A 21,868-nucleotide genomic window follows, 5' to 3' on the forward strand; every position below is an offset into this window, starting at 1 on the left:
CTACAACTGCTAACAGCTTTTTTTTCTTTTTTGAGACAGAGCGTTACTCTGTTGCACAGGCTGGGGTGTAGTGGTGTGATCTCGGCTCACTGCAACCTCTGCCTCCCTGGTTCAAGTGATTCTCCCATCTCAGCCTCCTGAGTAGCTGAGACTACAGGTGCCCACCACCACGCCTGGCTAATTTTTCTGTTTTTATTAGAGACCCCTTCCCATCACAGGCCTAGAGGCTCAAGAATAAAAAGTGGTTTCGTGAGCCAGGCCCAGGGTCCCCGTGCTGTGTGCAGCCTAGGGACTTGGTACCATGTCCCAGCCCCTCCAGCCATGGCTAGCTGAAAGGGGCCTATGGACAGCTTAGTCTGTGGCTTCAGAGGGTGGAAATCCCAAGCTTTGGCAGCTTCCACATGGTGTTGAGCCTGTAGGTGTGCAGAAGTCAAGAATTGAGGTTTGGGAACCTCCGCCTAGATTTCAGAAGATGTATGGAAATGCCTAGATGCTCAGGCAAAAGTTTGCTGCAGGGGTGGGGCCCTCATGGAGAACCTTTGCTAGGGCAGTGTGGAAGGGAAATGTGGGGTCAGAGCCCCACATGGAGTCCCTACTGGGGCACTGCCTAGTGGAGCTGTGAGGAGAGAGCCACCATCCTCCAGATCCCAGAATGGGATCCACTGATAGCTTGCACCATGCACCTGGAAAAGCCACAGACACTCAACACCAGCCCATGAAAGCAGTCAGGAAGGAGGCTGTACCCTGCAAAGCCACAGGGGTGGAGATGCCCAAGACCACTGCAGGCTGTACCGTGCAAAGCCGCAGGGGCAGAACCCACCTCTTGCATCAGTGTGACCTGGATGCAAGACCTGGAATCAAATATCACTTTGGAGCTTTACAATTTGACTGCCCTGCTGGATTTCAGACTTGCATGGGCCCTGTAACCGCTTTGTTTTGGCCAATTTCTCCCATTTGGAACAGCTGTATTTACCTAATATCTGTACCCCCATTGTATCTAGGAAGCAACTAGCTTGCTTTTGATTTTATAGGCTCATAGGTGAAGGGACTTACCTCGTCTCAGATAAGACTTTGTACTGTGGACTTTTGGGTTAATGCCGAAGTAAGTCTTTGGTGGACTGTTGGGAAGTATGATTGGTTTTGAAATGTGAGGACATGAGATTTGGAGGGGCCAGGGGCAGAATGATATGGTTTGGCTGCATCCCCACCCAAATCTCAACTTGAATTGTATCTCCCAGAATTCCCACGTGTTGTGGGAGGGACCCAGGGGGAGGTAATTGAATCATGGGGGTCAGTCTTTCCGTGCTATTCTCTAAGTGTCATGAGATCTGATGGGTTTATGAGGGGTTTCCTCATTTTCTCTTGCCGTCACCATGTAAGAAGTGTCTTTTGCCTCCCGCCATGATTCTCAGGCCTCCCTAGCCATGTGGAACTTAAAAGTCCAATTAAACCTTTTTCTCCCCGTCTCAGGTACATCTTTATCAGCAGCATGAAAAGAGACTAATAAATTAAGCTGAAGGAGGCCAGGTGCAGTGGCTCACACCTGTAATCCCAGCACTTTGGGAGGCTGAGGTGGGCAGATCATGAGGTCAAGAGATCAAGACCATCCTGGCCAACATGGTGAAACCCTGTCTCTACTAAAAATACAAAAATTAGCTGGCTGTGGTGGCGCACACCTGCAGTCCCAGCTACTAGGGAGGCTGAGGCAGGAGAATCACCTGAACCCGGGAGGCAGAGGTTGCAGTGAGCCAAGATCGTGCCACCACACTCCAGCCTGGGCAATAGAACGAGACTCCACCTCAAAAAAAAAAAAAAAAAAAAGCTGAAGGGAGAATGAGGGAGAGAATCAGAAGCAAGGAAGCACAATACTGCACGATGGAAGCTAAGTAAAGTGGGCTGGGTGCAGTGGCTCACACCTGTAATCCCAGCACTTTGGGAAGCCAAGGCAGGAGGATCGCTTGAGCCCCGAAGTTTGAGACCAGCCCAGAGAACGTGGAGAAACCCCGTCTCTACTAAAAACAGAAAAAGTAGCTGGGTGTGGTGGTATGTGCCTGTAGTCCTAGGGCTGAGGGAGGCTGAGGTGGGCCAACTGAACCTGGGACACGGAGGTTGCAGTGAGATGAGATCACACCAGGCCACTGCACTCCAGCCTGGGCCACAGAGCGAGACCCTGTCTCAAAAAAGGTGGTTCAAGGAAGGAATGGTCAACCCTGTCAGAGTACTGAAGGTCAAGGAGGAAGAGGATGAGCTTTCTCAACCTGAGCTGTCTCAACCTGGACAGCATTGCTGATCTTGACACAGCTTCAGTGGCACAGCAAGCCTTGAGGGTTTTAACAGTTAAAAAAAAAAAAAACAGGAAAAGCTCATCCAGTCACTCTTTTGAGGAATTCTATTTAAAAGGAACAGAGAAATGAAACAGTAACTAGAGACAGTAGTGGTCTGAAAAATAAAATCCTGAGTCATATTAAATATGAAGGTTTTTAAGGTCATCTAGTTGTATTGTATCAGAACAAGTAAGGAAATCCCATGTTCTTTCAACTGTTTTTACCTACAAGAAATTACTTTTGCAACCAAACAAAGACTTTCGGCTAAGACGGCCACAGGACATTTAACTTGTAAGGGCTAATGTGAAGGTACTGCAGGTATAATGCACATCATCTAGCCCACCAGGAAGGAAATATGCTTAATAACTTGCCCCAGGCTGTCCCAGGACAAGCATCTCTAGAGAAAAGACAACCTACAGACTAGTTGCTTGCTGTTTCCCAAAACATTTGTTGGATGAAATCACATGACACATGTATCACATTTTCTAATTATGTATATAAATGGGTATGTGATACGTGTGCTATTTGTGCGCTAATGTCCTAAGTGAAGTTCTGCAGACCATCTGGGTCAAAGTGCATTTCGCATGATCAAAAATGAAGAACCACTGGTCGTCACGGAGACAAGGAAAAAAAAAAGAATGGGGAAAAATGCATGACAGAGTCTTTACTTTTAAATGATTATCGATACACCAAGTAATACATGTAACAAGTTCTTGAATTCTATCATCTAGTAATTTTGATTAAGAGAAACTAAAAGCAGCCCGAACAATTCCACTAGTATTCACTGTTCTAACCATTAGCAAGAATGGACTACTTTAAGGCTGGCTGCTGCTTCACACAGGTTACAAAGAACTATTTACTACTTTTTCATAGATAAAGCCCCTGACCTTCAAGAAAGTGTTAGGGAAAAAAATTATTTAATCCCTTCCTTTCTTCAAAGAATTGTTATGTGGTGTTTTTTTTTTTTTTTTTTAAACTAGATCTAAGAAAGAAAAAGTCAACACTGATATACATGTTGCTTGAGCCAAAAGACAGGAAAAAAAGACAACATATAATCATTAAATTCCTAAGAAATATGAGGTAAAAAGATGAAATCTTTAGATAATTTCTAAGTCTGTACAAAAAAAGCTAGATTTGCTACTCTCCAAAAAGTGGAAGGACCTATTATATAATATATGGAAATAATTTAATGCCATTTCATAAGAATGTATCTAGAGCTGTGCTAAGCTTCATATTCGTGAGGGCATCTACAATGCCACTCCACAGAACAGGTGCTTCTCTCTTCTATCCATTTATGCGGTAGTTTTCATGGATTTCTGGCCGAATGTCACAGACAAAAGCCAAGAGGTTATCCAAGACTTCATCCCTGTTCTGCCGGAAGTACGTCTGGAGGATGGTCATCTTCTCCTGGGTCTCCTTCTCCACTTCAGTGCTGCAACTGCCACGGGATCCCAGTGCCTGGCGATGGGGAGTGATGTCACAGAGGGATTATCAGAACAATGCTCTGGTTGGTCAGGTTCATTTCGTAAGCTACTTGCTGACTTCTGGAGAAACCCAGGCTTACCAATCAGTATACTCAGAAGCTGGCAATATGACCTCATGGCTGGAGCACATGTGAGGTATTCCCAGAGTTAATGGGAGCCACATCTACCAAAAGTAAACTACACAGCATTTCCACTGCTAGGAAATCATTCCAAAGACATGTATTTGCATCTCTCCTCTAAGAATCTGCTATATAGCCTTAACCAAAGACTGGAATCAACCTAAAAACTCAACTTGCTTCTGTGCAAGAGAACTATTCAGGAATTGCAGTGAACTGTAAAATACAGTTTAAAGAGGGGGAAAAGCAAGATATACAACAGTATCAATGTGGTTAGTATGCTTTTGTACCTGTGGTTTTAAATGCGGGGAGATACAAGGTTTTTAAAAACTCCTAAATAATAATAAACACAAGCCAGTCATGGTGGTGCATGCCTGTAGTCTCAGCTATTCGAGAGACTGACGCAGGAGGATCGTGACTTGGAGCCCTACCTGAGCAAAACTGCAAGAAGACCCCATCTCCAAACAAGAATAATAAACATAAGGAAGATACAATTTAGGAGGAATATACAAGGAGTTTCACCATTATTGATTAGTGTTTTAGTTCTTAAGTTCAACAGTGGATTCACTAGTGTGTCACATCTGTTCTTGCAAATATAAATATTCTAGAAGAATAAAAAAAGAAACCTGTTAATAGTAACTGGCTCTGAGGAGGACTGCAGGTCTGACAGAGAGGAAAACTAATTTCTCATTGCTGCCCCCCACGCCCTTTTTTTTTTTTGAGATGGAGTCTCGCTCTGTCGCCCAGGCTGGAGTGCAGTAGCACCATCTCCGTTCACTGCAAGCTCCGCCTCCCGGGTTCACGCCATTCTCCTGCCTCAGCCTCCTGAGTAGCTGGGACTACAGGTGCCAGCCACCACGCCTGGCTAATTTTTTTTTCTGTATTTTTAGTAGAGACAGGGTTTCACCATGTTAGCCAGGATGGTCTCGATCTCCTGACCTCATGATCCATCCGCCTCGGCCTGCCCCTTTTTATTACCTGAATTTTTATTGTAAACATCTTACCTCTTCAGTTTCTCTTAGCAATTTCACACACACTGACATGAATTTTCTTTTACCTTCTATGGTCTTCACAATACAGCCAACTTTTTGTTAACTGCTGTGCCTTCTTTATTAGAACTTAACCTATAAGGTTCTGGAAGACGTAACTTTTTTGTCTGACCCCTTTTATTCACCTAACCTGTTCTTGCCTCACTATAACATCCCTGTATATTTGTATATTCATTTGCAAAGGATTCTCTCACATTACCTATTCCTCACAACGACCTATAAGGAGGCTATCACTCCTCTTTTTTTTTTCCCGAAGAGATGGGATCTCACTATGTTGCCCAGGATGGCCTCAGACTCCAAGCTCAAGAGATCCTCCTGCAGAGCTGGGACCACAGGTGTGCACCACTGTGCCTGACTTCATCACTCCATTTTCTCTTTTTAAGAGATGGAGTCTCACTCTGTTGCCTAGGCTGGAGTGCGGTGGCACGATCTCGGCTCACTGCAATCTCCACCTCCTGGGCTCAAGCCATCCTCCAACCTGAGCCTCCCGAGTAGCTGGAACTACAGGTATACACCAACCACCATGCCCGGCTAATTTTTGTATTTTTTTGTAGAGTCAGGGTTTCACCATGTTGCCCAGGCAGGTCTTGAACTCCTGGGCTGAAACGATCCACCCACCTTGGCCTCCCAAAGTGCTAGGATTACAGGCATGAGCCACTGTGCCCTTAGGGCTCTTCATACTATACTATAACTGTTCGTATTACAGGAATCTCCTGGGGCATTTCATTAACAGCTCAGTTGCTAACTCATTCTTTTATGTTCAGAACCCCATTACCTGTTTCTTGAATATAAACCATATGCCAAGCTCCACTAAGTTGTCTCAAAAACTAAAGAGGTTACAATGGAACACTGCTAGAAAGATTCAGAGCTTGGCCGAGCATGGTAGCTCACACCTCTAATCCCAGCACTTTGGGAGGCTGAGGCAGGTGGATCACCTGAGGTCAGGAGTTCAAGACCAGCCTGGCCAACATGGTAAAATCCTGTCTCTACTAAAAAGACAAAAAAAAAAACTGCTTGGCATAGTGGTGGGCTCCTGTAATCCCAGCTACTCGGGAGGCTGAGGCAGGAGAATCACTTGAACCTGGGAGGTGGGGGTTGCAATGAGCCAAGATCGTGCCATTGCACTCCAGCCTGGGCAACAAGAGTGAAACTGTCTCAAAAAAAAAAAAAAAGAAAGAAAGAAAGAAAAAAGGAATCAGAGCTTGTGCTTTACAGTGCAATACCAGTACCATCTCTACAATCAACTACAGCACAGACTGTAAGAATATGAGGGCACATGTCATTGGGACCTCCTAGGCCTGTGCCACGAAAAAGAAAAAAGAATGTAAAAATATGAAGATGGACCAGGCGTGGTGGCTCACGCCTGTAATCCCAGCACTTTAGGAGGTCAAGGTGGGTGGATCACAAGGTCAGGAGTTCAAGACCAGCCTGGCCAACATAGGTGAAACCCCATCTCTTCTAAAAATACAAAAATTAGCCGGGCATAGTGGCGCACGCCTGTAGTCTCAGCTACTCGGGAGGCTGAGGCAGGAGAATCATTTGAACCTGGGAGGTGGAGGTTGTAGTGAACCAAGATGACACCACTGCACTCCAGCCTGGGTGACAGAGCAAGACTCCATCTCGGAAAGGAAAAAAAAAGGGGGGGTGGGGCTGGGCACGATGGCTCACGCCTGTCATCGCAGCAGTTTGGGAGGCCGAGACAGGCAGATCACCTGAGGTCGGGCATTCGAGACAAGCCTAACCAACACGGAGAAACCCCATCTCTACTAAAAATACAAATTTAGCCGGATGTGGTGGTGCATGCCTGCAATTTCAGCTACTCGGGAGGTTGAGGTGGGAGAATTGCTGGAACCAGGGAGGCAGAGGTTGTGATGAGCCGAGATCGTGCCATTGTACTCCAGCCTGGGCAACAAGAGCAAAACTCCCCATCTCAGAAAAAAAATAAAAAATAAATGAAGATGATGGCTGCCCTGACACAAGGGTATTTCTACATTGTTTTATGAGCAGTCTGACAACTTACAGCACCTATCAGCCCCAGTTCAAGAATCAAAGAAACATGTTAAGTTTTATTTGTATTTGTCTTATTTTTTTGTAGAGACAGGGTCTTGGTTTATTGCCCAGGCTGGTTTTGAACTTGTGGCTTCAAGCAATCCTTCCACCTCAGCCTCCCAAAGTATTGGGATTACAGGTGTGAGTCACTGTGCCCAGCCAAGTTTTAATGGTACTGTAATTGCCAAGAACAAAGATGATCCAGCACTTTGGGAGGTCGAGATGTCAGGATCACTTGAGGCCAGGAGTTCGAGACCAGCCAAGGCAACACAGCAAGACCCTATCTCTACAAAAACAAAAAAATTAGCTGAGCATGATGGATCACGCCTATAGTCCTAGCTACTCAGAAGGCTGGGCAGGGGAGGATCGCTTAAGCCTAGAGGCTCCAGGTTACTGTGAGCTATGATCACACCACTGCACTACAGCCTGAATGATAGAGTGTGATTCTGTCTCTTAAAAAGAAAAAATAAAAAATTGACCAAAATTTTTGCTACTTAATGCAAAGAGGGAGGTATGTGCCTTTAATCACTGGACTTGGGCCTGGAAGTGTGTATGCTGGAACTACTAGAGGCCAGTGTAGAACCTGAGAATGATACAAAGCCAAACACAGAGGTGAGTGAAAGTCCTGAGCATATTATTTAAGCTCTTGGGTTTTTAATTATATAGGCCAATACATCCCATTTAGAATCAGTTTTAATTATATTTTGTTACCTGCACCCAAGAGTCCTGATAGTTTCTTTTCTCTGTGAGGCCCTTCTCCGTCCTTTCCCCTTTCCACAATTGTCCCTGCCTCCTCTGTAGTCTCTGTGATCTGTTTTTGTACTATTATTGTATGCACCATGGTATAGCCTATATCACTGGTAAATGTCTGTACTATATACACTATACTAAAGTGGGGCTCCATTTGATTTATGTTTACGACCGTCACAGCACTTTTCAGTTGTAGATCTGCATGATTTGTACTGTATTACTGAGTCTCCCTGACCACTGGATGGTAAGCTACACTCCATGAGGGAAGGGACCATGTCTATTCCTGGTCACAACTGATCCCTAGCATCTAGCACAGTACCTGGCACAGGTTAACTGCTTAACAGATATGTGTTAAATGAGTGAATAAATGAAAATTAGGAATCAATATGAATGGAAAAACTGATCATCCTAAAAGACAGATGCCTGAGCAGCCAATAAAACACCCAACTACCACATTTTCAAACTTCGACCAGGATCTCTGAGCTATGCTGGATATTTTGAAAGCCTTGGTGGGACAGGGGATCAGAAACTAAAGCAGTAACAAAAACAAATGGTGCCCCACCGCAGCCTCCTTGGCCTTGAATTCTTTCTCCCTCTGCAGGCGGTACTGTTCAATTTCAGCCTGAGCTTCTTCTTTGGCCTGCTTCAGCCTCCGGTTCTTTCCTGTTTTCAAAGGAGAGAGCTATATCAGGAAGTGGTTAAAAGTAGAAAAGCAAGCAGAGACAAGATGGTATATTATAACAATAAGCCAAGAATAAATTATGACACAGTCTGAAGAGATGTGCATGGGAAAGAGGGAATTCAGAGCTAACAAACAGTACAGGTTCCTCCCTCCTATAGGCTGTACTTAACTAGGAAGTGACAAGACAAAAATGAATAGCTTCTATAACTATAGCCCATTAAAGAGATGGAAAAAAATTGTAGAATGTGTCAGAATATTCTCTTAATCTCAACTATTAAGAACCAACATAAAATGAGTAACATTAACCATCTAGGGAACTCTTCTCCAGAAGTAAACACTGGAGTAAGTATGATGCTGATTAAAGCTGCAACCCTACTTAGATGCTTAGCAAGAAGGCTAATAAGCTCCCAAGGGACAGCAACCTATAATGTAACTAATGAACCAACTATATGATATAACATTGGAAACTAAAAGCAGCGCCTGTCACAAGGAAGTAACAACAGTGGTGACTGAGAAGGAATGCTGAATGAGGAGCGCTGGACAGTAAGACTGCACAAGGGGCTGAGAGGAGACACAGGTATTTTGGTTTCTAGAAGTGAGTGGCTTAACATACAGCTGGAAAAAATCTCTAGGTTTGGTTAGAGTCTACATGAAAACAGACCACAAGGACAGCCAACATATTATCTCGGCTTTGAGTCTCCGCTCACCAATAATAAAAAAAAAAAACAGGGGTTCTAGACCATCAACATATTTATTTGAGAGCAAAAGACATCCTGCATCTAAAATTAAGCTTTGTTATACATCACTGTATATCATTGTATATCAACTGTCTAGAGCCCATGTGGATGAATGAAAAGGAACTTAACCTTCCACCTCCTGATTCAGAACAGAACTTTGGACCTGTAATGAAATGACCCCATGATATCAACATTCCCTGACGCTAGTCTGAAACAATTAACGGGTCTCTCTCTAAGCACTCCAAGAACTATTTCTGCAAGTCCACATTCACTCCAGTATTATTTCTGGCCTACTACTGTCTGCTTCGGCCACCTGTACCCCAATCCTTCACATGCTATCCTCCCATCAGCTATAATGGGCTATATTTCAAAGCTAAAGATACTTTTGAAACCAACAATCTATAAATAACACTCATGGCCTGAACATTATACAGTAGCTCCACATGATTTCACAAGACATCACTCCCAACTCCCATGGCTCCCTGCATTTGTAACTCAAGATAATACCATTTACTGCCTTTGGCAAACATCTTCAACATTCAATTTTGATAGGGGCCTCTAAAAATCAAGAATATTTAAACAGAAAATCATATTTCTCTTAAATCTCGTTTATCTTGGGCCTTACATATGGGAGCCAGTGTTTTGTTTCACTCCAATGAAATATGCCACTAACATAAACTTTTTTAAAATTTTAAGGTCCACGCCGGGCGCGCTGGCTCACGCCTGTAATCCCAGCACTTTGAGAGGCCAAGGTGGGCGGATCACAAGGTCAGGAGTTCGAGACCAACCTGGCCACTATGGTGAAACCCCGTCTCTACTAAAAACACAAAAACCAGCCGGGCATGGTGGCAGGCACCTGTAGTCCCAGCTACTCAGGCGGCTAAGGCAGAAGAACTGCTTGAACCTGGGAGGCAGAGGTTGTAGTGAGCCGAGATCACGCCACTGCCCTCCAGCCTGGGGGCGACAGAGCGAGACTCCATCTCAAAAAAATAAATAAAATATATAAAATAAAATAAAAAATAATAAAAAAAAATTTAAAGTCCAACTCAATGATTTCATTAAAAAACTGGATGGGACCATTTTACATACTGCCTCTTCCCAACTCTTAACTGGGCAAATCAACCATAATTATAAATCAAGAAAGGCAAATTTTCAAACTGCAGTCCTTCTGAATACCTCTGCTCCTAACTATTAACAATTCTGAGACAGGCCAGGTGCAGTGGCTCATATCTGTAATCCCAGCACTTTGGGAGGCCGAGAGTTTGAGACGAACCCGGCCAACATGGTAAAACCCTATCTCTACTAAAAATACAAAAATTTTATTTATGTATTAATTTATATGTTTTTGTATTTTTAGTAGACATGGGCATGGTGGTAGGCACCTGTAATCCCAGCTACTTGGGAGTCTGAGGCACAAAATCTCTTGAACTCTGGAGGTGGAGGATGCAGTGAGCCAAGATGGTGCCATTGCACTCTAGCCTGAGTGACAGAGTGAGACTCCGTCTCAAAAAAAAAAAAAAAAAAAAAATCTGAGACGGATGTTAGCCATAAACTAACACTTTGTTTTTTTGTTTGTTTGTTTTTTGAGATGGCGTCTCCCTCTGTCCCCAAGGCTGGAGTGCCATGGGACGCATCTCCGCTCACTGCAACCTCTGCCTCCTGGGTTCAAGCATTTCTCCTGTCTCAGCCTCCCAAGTAGCTGGGACTACACGCGCACACCACCACGCCCAGCTAATTTTTGTATTTTTAGTAGACACGGAGTTTCTCCATATTGCCCAGGCTGGTCTCAAACTCTTGACCTGAGGTGATCCACCCACCTCGGCCTCCCAAAGTGCTGGGATTACAGGCGTGAGCCACCACGCCCAGCCAAATTAATACTTTTTAAAACCAATTCACAGCTACCTGAGATATACAAAACCCTGCACCAGGCTTGACAGGATAAAGGTATAAAACATAAATCCTACCTGGCTAGGGCACTCAGAATTATTCTTACCATATTCCAAGCATTTTTTCCTGCACTTCCCCAATCTATTCTCCTATCCCACCCGACAGATACAACTTCTGTTACTGATGAGCCATCAGAACACAAAGTCTGAGAAGTCATTCTGGAAATACTCTATCAAGGACATGACTGGAAATATTCTGGGAAGAACAAAGAACTTTCCAGTCACCGGAGCAAGAACAAAAGGCTTCTTCCCATTTCCAACACCCTCAAAGAAAGCTTTCCAAGTACCACACTACCCCTAACTGCACAAGTAGAGGAGACATGCTTCAAATCTAGTTGGATGTCAGACAGAGTAACTCCTATACTAGGAGAAACACCAAGGAATTACTAAGATCAGTATCTTAGCCTTGCATGGAAAAAGAGGCTTCTGAGTCCCAACTATGTTGCTTCCCAGGGTATGGATAAATCACTTCTCTCTGAGCCTCATTTTTACTATCTGCAAAATAGGGATAGAAGCATCTTTCTCACCAGATGGGAAATTGGATACATAAAGTTAAATGAGACATAGTTTCTGTTCTACAGAAGCTTAGTCTAGTGACTGAGCCATATAAACAAACAGGTTATTGCACGGCAGTGGCACAAATCAGCACTTGGGAGGGACTCCAAGCCTAGTCCGGGGGAGAAGCATGAGTCAGGAAAGGCTTCCCGGAAGAAGTGTTTCCTAAATGTTGAGGTCTGATGGAAGACTAAGGGTCAGAGAACAAAAGGGAGGAGAATTGGAAAAGGCTTCCCACATCAGACGAAACAGCGTGTGCAAAGACCTGCAGGTGAAAGAAATCATGATGCTTCTGAGGGACCACAACGATTCAGTATGGCTGGAGGAAAGCACCAGGCCTGACCCACAAGAGCCTCCCCAACTTCATTAAGGAAATTTGAGCTTTCTTCTGCAGGCACTAAACGTTTGACTGCAAAGGCGGTAAGGAAATCATATTTGCACTTATTTACGTATTTTGTTCCTTACCAGCAGGAAGTCACATATTTGCATTTTAGAAGGATGACTTATTGCAGAGAGGAGAATGGATTGACTGGAGGGCACTAGAACGGGTTTTTCCAGTCCCCAGTCTAGATTAAACTCACCTGTTAAATTCTTCAGCAACCTTAGATTTCTCTACTCCAGTCCTCATCTCTCCTGCAATTAATTAACCGACCCAATACCCGCTTCCTTCACTGCGACACTGAATGCCACGTTAGGGGAGACAACTGATGCACTGGGCACTGCGCTTGCCACATATTAGACAGAAACACAGACACACAGACAGACACACACACACACACACACACACACACACACACACACACACACCAGCCAACGATTTAGACAACTACAGTACCTTTAGAGAAACTGGTGTCCTGGACTAAGACGCTGGTAGTAGACATGGGGGAAAAAGTGAAAGATACGCAAGCCTTGGCGACGGACTAAAGGTGGCAAACGAGGGAGAGAGAAGAGGCAAGAAGGACTCCAGGTTTCTAGACCAAGCAACTGTGTGGATGCTGGCTCCCTTCACCGAGACTGACCACCCCAGAGCAGTTAAGTGGGAGAGGGGAAGAACAAAGATCTCCATTTGGAGAGCCCATTTCACATGCCTCCAGGCCCCAAGGACGGTAACCCATTATTGTTTCCACGCCCAATTTACCACCTCACATCGTGGCTTCCAGGCGATCCGCAAGAGCTTCGAAACACACAACCTTCCGCGACTATACCCACGCCCGCACCCCGCAGTTTTTCGGGCCTAATCTACCCACCACCTGCGGCCCAGCTGTCTTCCTTCGACTCGCGCCACGCCGGTCACCCCCACCCTGAAACTCACTTTTGCGGGCCTCGGACACCTTCTCGGCTGCCCGCTTCTCAGCCTGCAGCAGCTGCTGAATCCCCTGCGACTGACTAGCCATGGCCGCAGCGATTCTGAGACCAAGGCAAGCGGCCTAAAGCACCTCGAAGGCCCCTTGGGTCAGCTGACACAGCCGCCCACAATCTGCGCCTGCTCCTTGCGCCTGCGACGCGGCCCCCCCGTTGTCACGTGACAGCGCAGCGTAGCATCAGCTGACCGCTCTTGGACTTCTGTGATTCGGCAGAGATGGGGCGGGGCGGGGCGGGGCGGAGGAGAATGGAGCGGAGCTCCTCGACTGCGCCTGCGCAGGGTCTCCCCTCCCCTCCCCTCTCCCCTCCCCTCCCCTCTCCCCTCCCTGGCCTCTTTTAATGGCTGCCCTGTCGCTGGTCACTTCGTAGCCGCCCTGCCACGTCGCTTTTGCCATAGTCTCTCAGTTTGCAGTATGCTCACATTAACATCAAGAGAGGAGGGGCCAAGTCAAATCACTTTCCTCCTACTCGCCACACTGCTCTACTCCCTCCCTTTCTGGGACTTTCTTTGGCACTCAAAATTTTATCAGGGGGTAGTTTAGGAAGATTCTTGCCAGTTCCGGGGATAGAGCCTTGGGTTGCCAGTTAGGAGACTCGGGATCAAGGCTGCCGCTAACCTGTGTGATTTTGGACAGGTCGCTATCCTTTTCTGAACCCGAGTTCAGGGATGGACTGGACTGTTTCCCATAAATATTTGATGAAAGCCTGCTGTGATCCTAGACCACTGTTGATACTGAGGACATAGCAGAGAGCAGGACAAACAAGGTCGCGGCGGAGCTCACAGTTTATGGACACAGACAGGTTAATTAAAATAGACAATTACAAACTGTGATAAAGTCATGAAGGAAAAATGCAGGGTGCTTTAAGAAGGAACCTTTAGTAAGGGGAGAGGGATATGGAGGTGTCTCTGAATGCTGTACCAAGGAAGTGGTGTTGAAGATCTGAAGGCCAGGTGCAGTGGCTCACGAGCCTGTAATCCCAGCACTGGGAGGCCGAGGCGGGCGGATCATTTCAGGTGAGGAGTTCGAGACCAGCCTGGCCGACGTGGTGAAACCCCGTCTTTACTAAAAATACAAAAATTAGCCGGGCGTGGTGGCGCGCGCCTGTAATTGCAGCTACTCAGTAGGCTGAGGCAAGAGAATCGCTTGAACCCGGGAGGCGGAGGCTGCACTGCAGCCAGGGCGACAGAGCGAGACTGTCTCAAAAAAATTAAAATTAAAATATTAAAATAGGCCAGTTGCGGTGGCTCACGCCTATAATCCCAGCACTTTGGGAGGCTGAGGCCGGCGGATCATGAGGTCAGGAATTTGAGACCAACCTGACCAATATGGTGAAACCTGGCCTCTACTAAAAATACAAAAATCCGGGCGTGGCGGCACGTGCCTGTAATCCCAGCTACTCAGGAGGCTGAGGTAGGAGAATCGCCTGAACCCTGGAGCTGAGGTTGCAGTGAGCCGAGATCGCGCCACTACACTCCAGCCTGGGCGACAGAGCAGACTCCATCTCAAAAATAAATAAGTAAATAAATAATAAAAATTTTTAAAAAATAAAATAAGATCTGAAGAATAAGAAGTTACCCAGGAAAGGATAGTGGGGGATGGAGGCGGTGGGAGATGATTAGGGGAAAAGGACCAGCGTGTGCGGAGTTGGGGAGGGGGTCAACTTGGCACGGAGATATCTCCCCATCCACCGTGAATAGGGAAATAGGAAGCCACGGTTTGAGTTTACAATATGACAGTCCTCTGTCATCGCTTCACTCACTCCTCACATTAACTTTGATACTAATTCCATTTTATATTGACCAAACTGAAGCTCAGAGAGTCCCAAAGTCTCTGAGCCGAAAGTCATGCCCCTATTAACACACAGACGGTATTTGAATCCAGTCAGGGCTGCAGAGTAAAACCTCTGAGCTACTGCTCTTCTGCGGGAATCTTGTGGGCTGAGGAAAGGACCAGGTGACCTCTTAGAGTCCACCAAGTGCTGAGAACATAAAATAATGCCAGAATTTTTCTTGATAGAAAGATTCTGCACTCCAGGAGCTGGATTCATGGCTCAGGACATTTTCATTTGATTGACGTAGCAGTGGGGTTGGAAAGAACAGAATTTCTATCCTTTTCTGATGTGAGAAACAGGACTGGAAAGATGTTTTGAAGATAAAACAGAATAGAGCACATGGGCCCCCATGTCTCCTGCCTGAGTTACTATATTCCTTAAAGGATAAATTACACTAATCCTTGCCTCTTTTACACATAAGATAACATCTGAGTTAGTGATTATACTTCTGCAAATGTACCTTATTTCTTTTTCTTTTTCTTTTTTTCTTTTTTTTTTTCTTTAGATACTCCGTAGCCCAGGCTGTAGTGCAGTGGCGCGATCTCGGCTCACTGCAACCTCCGCTTCCCGGGTTCAAGTGATTCTCCTGCCTCAGCCTCCTGAGTACCTGGGATTACAGGTGCCTAACACCGTGCCTGGCTAATTTTTTTTGTAGTTTTAGTAGAGATGGGGTTTCCCCATCTTGGCCAGGCTGGTCTTGAACTCCTGACCTCGTGATCCACCAGCCTCGGCCTTCCAAAGTGTTGGGATTACAGGCGTGAGCCACTGTGACCAGCCAGTTAAAGTACATTTTTTTTTTTTTTTTTTTTGAGACGGAGTCTGGCTCTGTCGCCCAGGCTGGAGTGCAGTGGCGCAGTCTCGGCTCACTGCAAGCTCCGCCTCCCGGGTTCACGCCATTCTCCTGCCTCAGCCTCTCTGAGTAGCTGGGACTACAGGTGCCCGCCACCACGCCAGGCTAATTTTTTTTGTATTTTTAGTAGAGACGGGGTTTCACTGTGGTCTCGATCTCCTGACCTCGTGATCCGCCCGCCTCGGCCTCCCAAAGTGCTGGGATTACAAGTGTGAGCCACCGCACCCGGCCTAAAGTACATTTTAATAAAGAAATAAAGGCTGGGCGTGGTGGCTCACACCTGTAATCCCAGCACTTTGGGAGGCTGAGGCGAGTGGATCACCAGGTAAGGAGTTCAAGACCAGCCTGGCCAACATGGTGAAACCCCATCTCTACTAGAAATACAAAAATTAACTGGGCATGGTGGCGCATGCCTGTAGACCCAGCTACTCGGGAGGCTGAAGCAGAAGGATCCCTTGAGGCCAGGAGTTAGAGGCTGCAGTGCACTATGATTGCTCTTGTAAATGGCCACTGCACCCCAGCATGGGCAACGCAGGGAGGCCCCATCTGTATAAACAAAAAGAGATGGTAAGAAAGAAAACACAATTCACTCAGTCAATCAGTGGAGGAAAGCAATACATACTTCTAGAGGTGGCATGAAGATTAAAAGAGATGATGGTACCCCAAAACTGGAAACAACCCAAATGTCCATCTATTGATGAGTAGATAAACAAAATGTAGCGTATTCATACAACGGAATAGTATTTGGTTATAAAAAGGAAATAAAGCTACAACGTGGATGAAACTTGGTAATATGCTAAATGAAAAAAGCCAGGCACAAAAAAACTACATATTGTATAGTTCCATTTATATGAAATATCCACAATAGGCAAATAGACACAGAAAGTAGATTAGTGGTTAACCAGGGGCTGAGGGGAGAGGAATGGGGGAGTGACTGCTAACTGGCATGGGGTTTCTTTTTCGGGTGATGGAAACGTTCTGGAATTAGTGGTGACGGCTTCATACCCTTGTGAATATACAGAAAAAAAAAACAAAAATAAAAACAAAAAACCCCAGCCGGGCACGGTGGCTCACACCTGTAATCCCAGCACTTTGGGAGGCTGAGTCGGGCGGATCACCTGAGGTCGGAAGTTTGAGATCAGCCTGACCAACATGGAGAAACCCCATCTCTACTAAAAATACAAAATTAGCCGGGCGTGGTGGTGCATACCTGTAATCCCAGCTACTCGGGAGGCTGAGGCAGGAGAATGGCTTTAACCTGGGAGGCGGAGGTTGCGGTGAGCCGAGATCACGCCATTGCACTCCAGCCTGGGCAACAAGAGCGAAACTCCGTCTCAAAAAAAAAAAACACTGAACTGCATACTTTAAAAGTACAGTATGTGAATTATACCTCTATAAAGGTGTTATTAGAGAGAGATGATGACAGATGTAAAGCCCTTGCAATTTCTAGTCTGTAGTAAGAGCCAGGAAATGGAAGCTGTTATTTTTATCTGGCTAGGCGGTGATTGTTTGATTTACAAATCTGGTCCTCCACTTAACAAAAGCCTTCACATTAGGGTTCCTCTAACAGTCCAGTCCCTCAAACCATCTAAATATCTACAAATTCCAGAATTCTTTTTGCTTGTAGCATTTCAAAAGTTTATTGTGTAAAGAGAAAAAAATTAGACAATCCCGCCTCTGAAATTTTTAGACTGGTTTGGATTTTCCAGTGATCTGAGTGGGTGTTTGTTGTCAGAACTCGGGTACCCTGGGGAGGTGTCCCACAATAACTAGGAAATAAGGGAGAGGCCATTGCCCTCTGAGAGAAAGTTTTGAGCCAGTAGGGTAGATTCAGACAGTCCTCTGAAGGAAACAGTGGATCTCAGGCCTTGCTGCCCTGACCAAGGAATGTATTAGCATATCAAAGAAAGGAGTGTTTCCATTCTGAGAGGTAGTTGCTCCTACACACGCTGGAAACAAGGAGAAGCAGCAAGGGTGTTCTTCACACACCCCAGCTCAGCTAGGACTAAGGTAGGTGGAGCCTCTCACTGCCTTGGCTAAGAAAGCCAGGTGGCCTGGGTTCAAATCCCCAGCCCTATAATTTAGCAAATGGAACCACTCTGTGGCTTCAACTCCTCGTATGTTAAAAATGAAGTTACCCGGCCAAGGTGGGTGGGTAGCTTGAGCCCAGCAGTTTAAGACCAGCCTGAGCAACATAGTGAGACCTCTTCTCTACAAAAAATTCAAAAAATTAGCTAGGCATGGTGGCACATGCCTGTGGTCCCAGGTACTCTAGAGGCTGAGGCAGAAGGATTGCTTGAGCCTAGGAGTTGAAGGCTGCAGTAAGCTGTGATCACGCCATTGTACTCTAGCCTGGGTGACAAAGTGAGACCCTGTCTCAAAAAAAAAAAAAATGAAGTTAATAATAGTATAATAATGTTATTGTGAGGATTAAATCAGTTAACACATGTAACTAGTTTACAATGTGCTCACTACTCACAAGAATTTAGATATCTGAACCCCATGTTGACACAAGAATAATACAGGGCAGTGGCAGAAGAACAGAAAATTCCAGGCAGGCTGAGCGCGGTGGTTCATGCCTGTAATCCCAGCACTTTGGGAGGCCAAAGAGGGTGGATAAACTGAGGTCAGGAGTTCGAGGCCAGCCTGGTCAACATGGCAAAACCTCATCTCTACTAAAAATACAAGAATTAGCGGGGCATGGTGGCATGTGCCTGTAATCCCAGCTACTAGCGGGATGAGGCAGGAGAATCACTTGAATCTGGGAAACAGAGGTTGCAGTGAGCCGAGATTGTGCCACTGCACTCTAGCCTGGGCAACAGAGTGAGACTCCGTCTCAAAAAAAAAAAAAAAAAAAAGGAAAATCCTAGGCAACAGATTCACATGACTAATAAAAGGCAACTTTTGAAATGGCTGCATAAGCTAGGGGTGATAAAACCCTGAAAAATCAGAGTATAGGCCAAGCTGGCTAAGATGGACTGGACCCAACCTGGGGCTGAATTTGACCTAGGTTTCTCCTAAGACCTCATTATACGCTCATTAACATACCAAATCATACACCCACCAGCACCTGGACAGTCCCAGGAACGCCCGTATTTGGTGTAAAAATGGGCGGCAACAAGGCTGGGCATGGTGGCTCATGCCTGTAATCTCAGCACTTTGGGAGGCCGAAGTGGGCGGATCACAAGGTCAGGAGATCAAGACCATCCTGTGAATGGTGAAACCCGGGCTCTACTAAAAATATAAAACATTAGCTGGGCGTGGTGGTGGGAGCCTGTAGTCCCAGCTACTCTGGAGGCTGAGGCAGGAGACTGGCGTGAACCCGGGAGGCGGAGCTTGCAGTGAGACGAGATTGCGCCACTACACTCCAGCCTGGGCGACAGAACAAGACTCCGTCTCAAAAAAAAAAAAAAAAAAGGGCAGTTCTGAGAAATCTTCACCTTTTTCCAGGAATCTTCATGAATATTCCACCCCTTGGTTAAGGAAACCAGTAAAGATAGAAACCTCAAACCCAATGGCACAGCTGTCTTGAGAACACCTGCACCTCCCTTTCTTGAGTGTATACTTCGTACTTCGCACTTTGCAATAAATCTTGGTACTTTCACTATTTTTCTACTAGTCCTTGAATTCCTTCTCACGACAGTGACAAAACCTGGACACCAGCAGGGGTCGAGGTCCCACTGGCATTTGGGGACTTCACCACAGAAAATAAGAAATGACCTAGTGTATCTTGTCAATGAAAGGTCACCTTAGACAAGAGGACTCCTTCCAGAGACTCTGCAGGGCCACTGCAAATGGTGGGATAGGCTGTTTACTGCATAAGGAGGCAAGACTGGGCTAAATTCCAGCCCATACTCTGACCATTTGGCCCAGAAGGAGCATCTTTTTAATTTTATTTTTTTAATTAATTTATTGTTTAATTCTTAAGACAGAATCTTGCTCTGTCACCCAGGCTGGAGTGCCGTGGCGTGATCTCTGCTCACTGCAACCTCCGCCTCACAGATTCAACCGATTCTTCTGCCTCAGCCTCTCAAGTAGCTGGGACTACAGGCATGCGCCACCACACCCAGCTAATTTTTGTATTTTTTAGTAGAGACAGCGCTTCACCATGTTGGCCAGGAGGGTCTCAGTCTCTTGACCCCATGATCCACCCGCCTCAACCTCCCAAAGTGCTGGGATTACAGGCATGAGCTGCTGCGCCCGGCCTCTACACTTCCCATTCTTGAAGCGCCTGTTCCCCATCTTCTGTCATAGGCTATGCTTCCCAACCTGTCGGAATGGCCACCTTGTGGGTCACCTGAGGTTAGGAGTTCGAGACCAGCCTGTCCAACACGGTGAAACCTCGTCTCTACTAAAAACACAAATATTAGCTGGGCGTGGTGGCGGGCGCGTGTAATCCCAGCTACTGGGGAGGCTGAGGCAGGAGAATCGCTTGAACCCGGGAGGCAGAGGTTGCATTGAGCTGAGATCGCCCCATTGCCCCATTGCACTCCAGCCTGGGCAACAAGCGTGAAACTCTGTCTCAAAAAGAAAAAAAAAAAAAAAAGAATGGCCCATGTTGCAGGCTGCAACCTTTATGAGAAATAGAACCCTGCCTTTGAAATTCGTGACCCTCATCACTCTTCAGCTGACAATAAAGACTGAAGAATGAGGAAGAGGTAACTAACCAAGCTTGAGGTGTCCACATTGGGGTGGGGTTTGAGGTTAGGAGGGTTGGAGAGCTTTTGAGGCAGAAAGAACAACTTGAGCAAAAGCCCTGAGGCAAAAGAGAGAATGGTGTGTTCCAGAAAGAGCAGTGAAACTGGAGTGCACAGAGAGAGGGGAAAAAGGCTCTGAGGTGAGGCCAGAGAAGTAGGCAGGGGCCAGCTCAGTGGGGCCTGGAGGCCTTGCTAAGGACTTTGGCCTTTATCTCAAAGCAATGGGGGCCAGGTGCAGTGGCTCACACCGGTAATCACAGCACTTTGGGAGGCTGATGGGGGCCAGGTGCAGTGGCTCACACCGGTAATCACAGCACTTTGGGAGGCTGAGGTGGGCAGACCCTGAAGTCAGGAGTTGAGACCAGCCTGGCCAATATGACGAAACCCTGTCTCTACTAAAAATACAAAAATTATCTGGGTATGGTGGCAGGCACCTATAATCCCAGCTGCTCGGGAAGCCAAGGCAGGAGAATTGCTTGAACCCGAGAGGTGGAGGGGTGGAGGTTGCAGTGAGCCAAGATAGCACCACACACTCCAGACTGGGCAACAGAGTGAGGCGCCATCATAAATAAATAAATAAATAAAGTAAATAAATCAAGCAAGCAATGGGAAGGCAGCAGGAGAACGGCAGGAATGCCTTTTAAGAGATTGCTCTTTCTGGCATCTCCAATGCAGGGAGCCAGAGCCTATGTGTGTGTGTCCCTTTTTTGTTTAATTTTCATACTTTTTTCATGAGATTAACAATGTTGAACTTTACCTAAGCCCTATGCTCCTGGAAAATGGCAATAGTTAAGACATCCCCCAACCTTTTGTTTTTCACACTCCCCTCATCCTTTTGTGCTCCTGGAAATCACTTACCTATAAGAACCACTGGCTCCTCCCATTAATTAATTAATTACTTATTTCTTTCTCTTCTATGTTTGTTTTTTGTTTTTGTTTTTGTTTTGAGACAGGGTCTCGCTTTGTTGCCCAGGCTGGAGTGCAGTGGTGCATTCATAGCTCACTGTAGCTTCTACCTCCCAAGATCAAGTAATCCTCCCACCTCAGCCCCCAAGTAGCTGGGACACCGGCTAACTTTTTAATTTTTTGTAGTGATGGAGGTCTCTTTTTTTTTTTTTTTTTTGAGATGTAGTTTCGCTCTTGTCACCCAGCCTGGAGTTCAGTGGAGCAATCTCGGCTGGCTGCAACCTCTGCTTCCTGGGTTCAAGCGATTCTCCTGCCTCAGCCTTCCGAATAGCTGGGATTACAGATGTGTGCCACCATGCCCAGCTAATTTTTGTATTTTTAGTACAGATGTGGCTTCACCATGCTGGCCAAGCTGGTCTCAAACTCCTGACCTCAGGTGATCCGCCCACCTTGGAACTACCAAAGTGCTGGGATTACAGGTGTGAGCCACTGCTCCAGGCTCCACTAATTTAGATAAGACTCCCTTCT

The 21,868-nt window shown here is 46.1% G+C and overlaps 1 protein-coding gene across 1 annotated transcript; it reads right to left on the reverse strand.

The window, feature by feature from the left end:
- Window positions 1-2,963: 2,963 nt before the first annotated feature.
- Window positions 2,964-13,224, reverse strand: ATP6V1G1 (ATPase H+ transporting V1 subunit G1). The gene is made up of 3 exons (XM_055271336.2): window positions 13,005-13,224; window positions 8,335-8,435; window positions 2,964-3,782 (listed from the first exon to the last, which is right to left on the reverse strand). The coding sequence occupies exons 1-3, from the start codon at window positions 13,084-13,086 to the stop codon at window positions 3,609-3,611; spliced, it is 357 nt and encodes a 118-aa protein (XP_055127311.1). The 5' UTR covers window positions 13,087-13,224; the 3' UTR covers window positions 2,964-3,608.
- Between the last annotated feature and the right edge of the window lie 8,644 nt (window positions 13,225-21,868).

The sequence above is a fragment of the Symphalangus syndactylus genome, chromosome 3 (assembly GCF_028878055.3).
Source record: "Symphalangus syndactylus isolate Jambi chromosome 3, NHGRI_mSymSyn1-v2.1_pri, whole genome shotgun sequence".
NCBI classification, from domain to species: Eukaryota; Metazoa; Chordata; class Mammalia; order Primates; family Hylobatidae; genus Symphalangus; species Symphalangus syndactylus.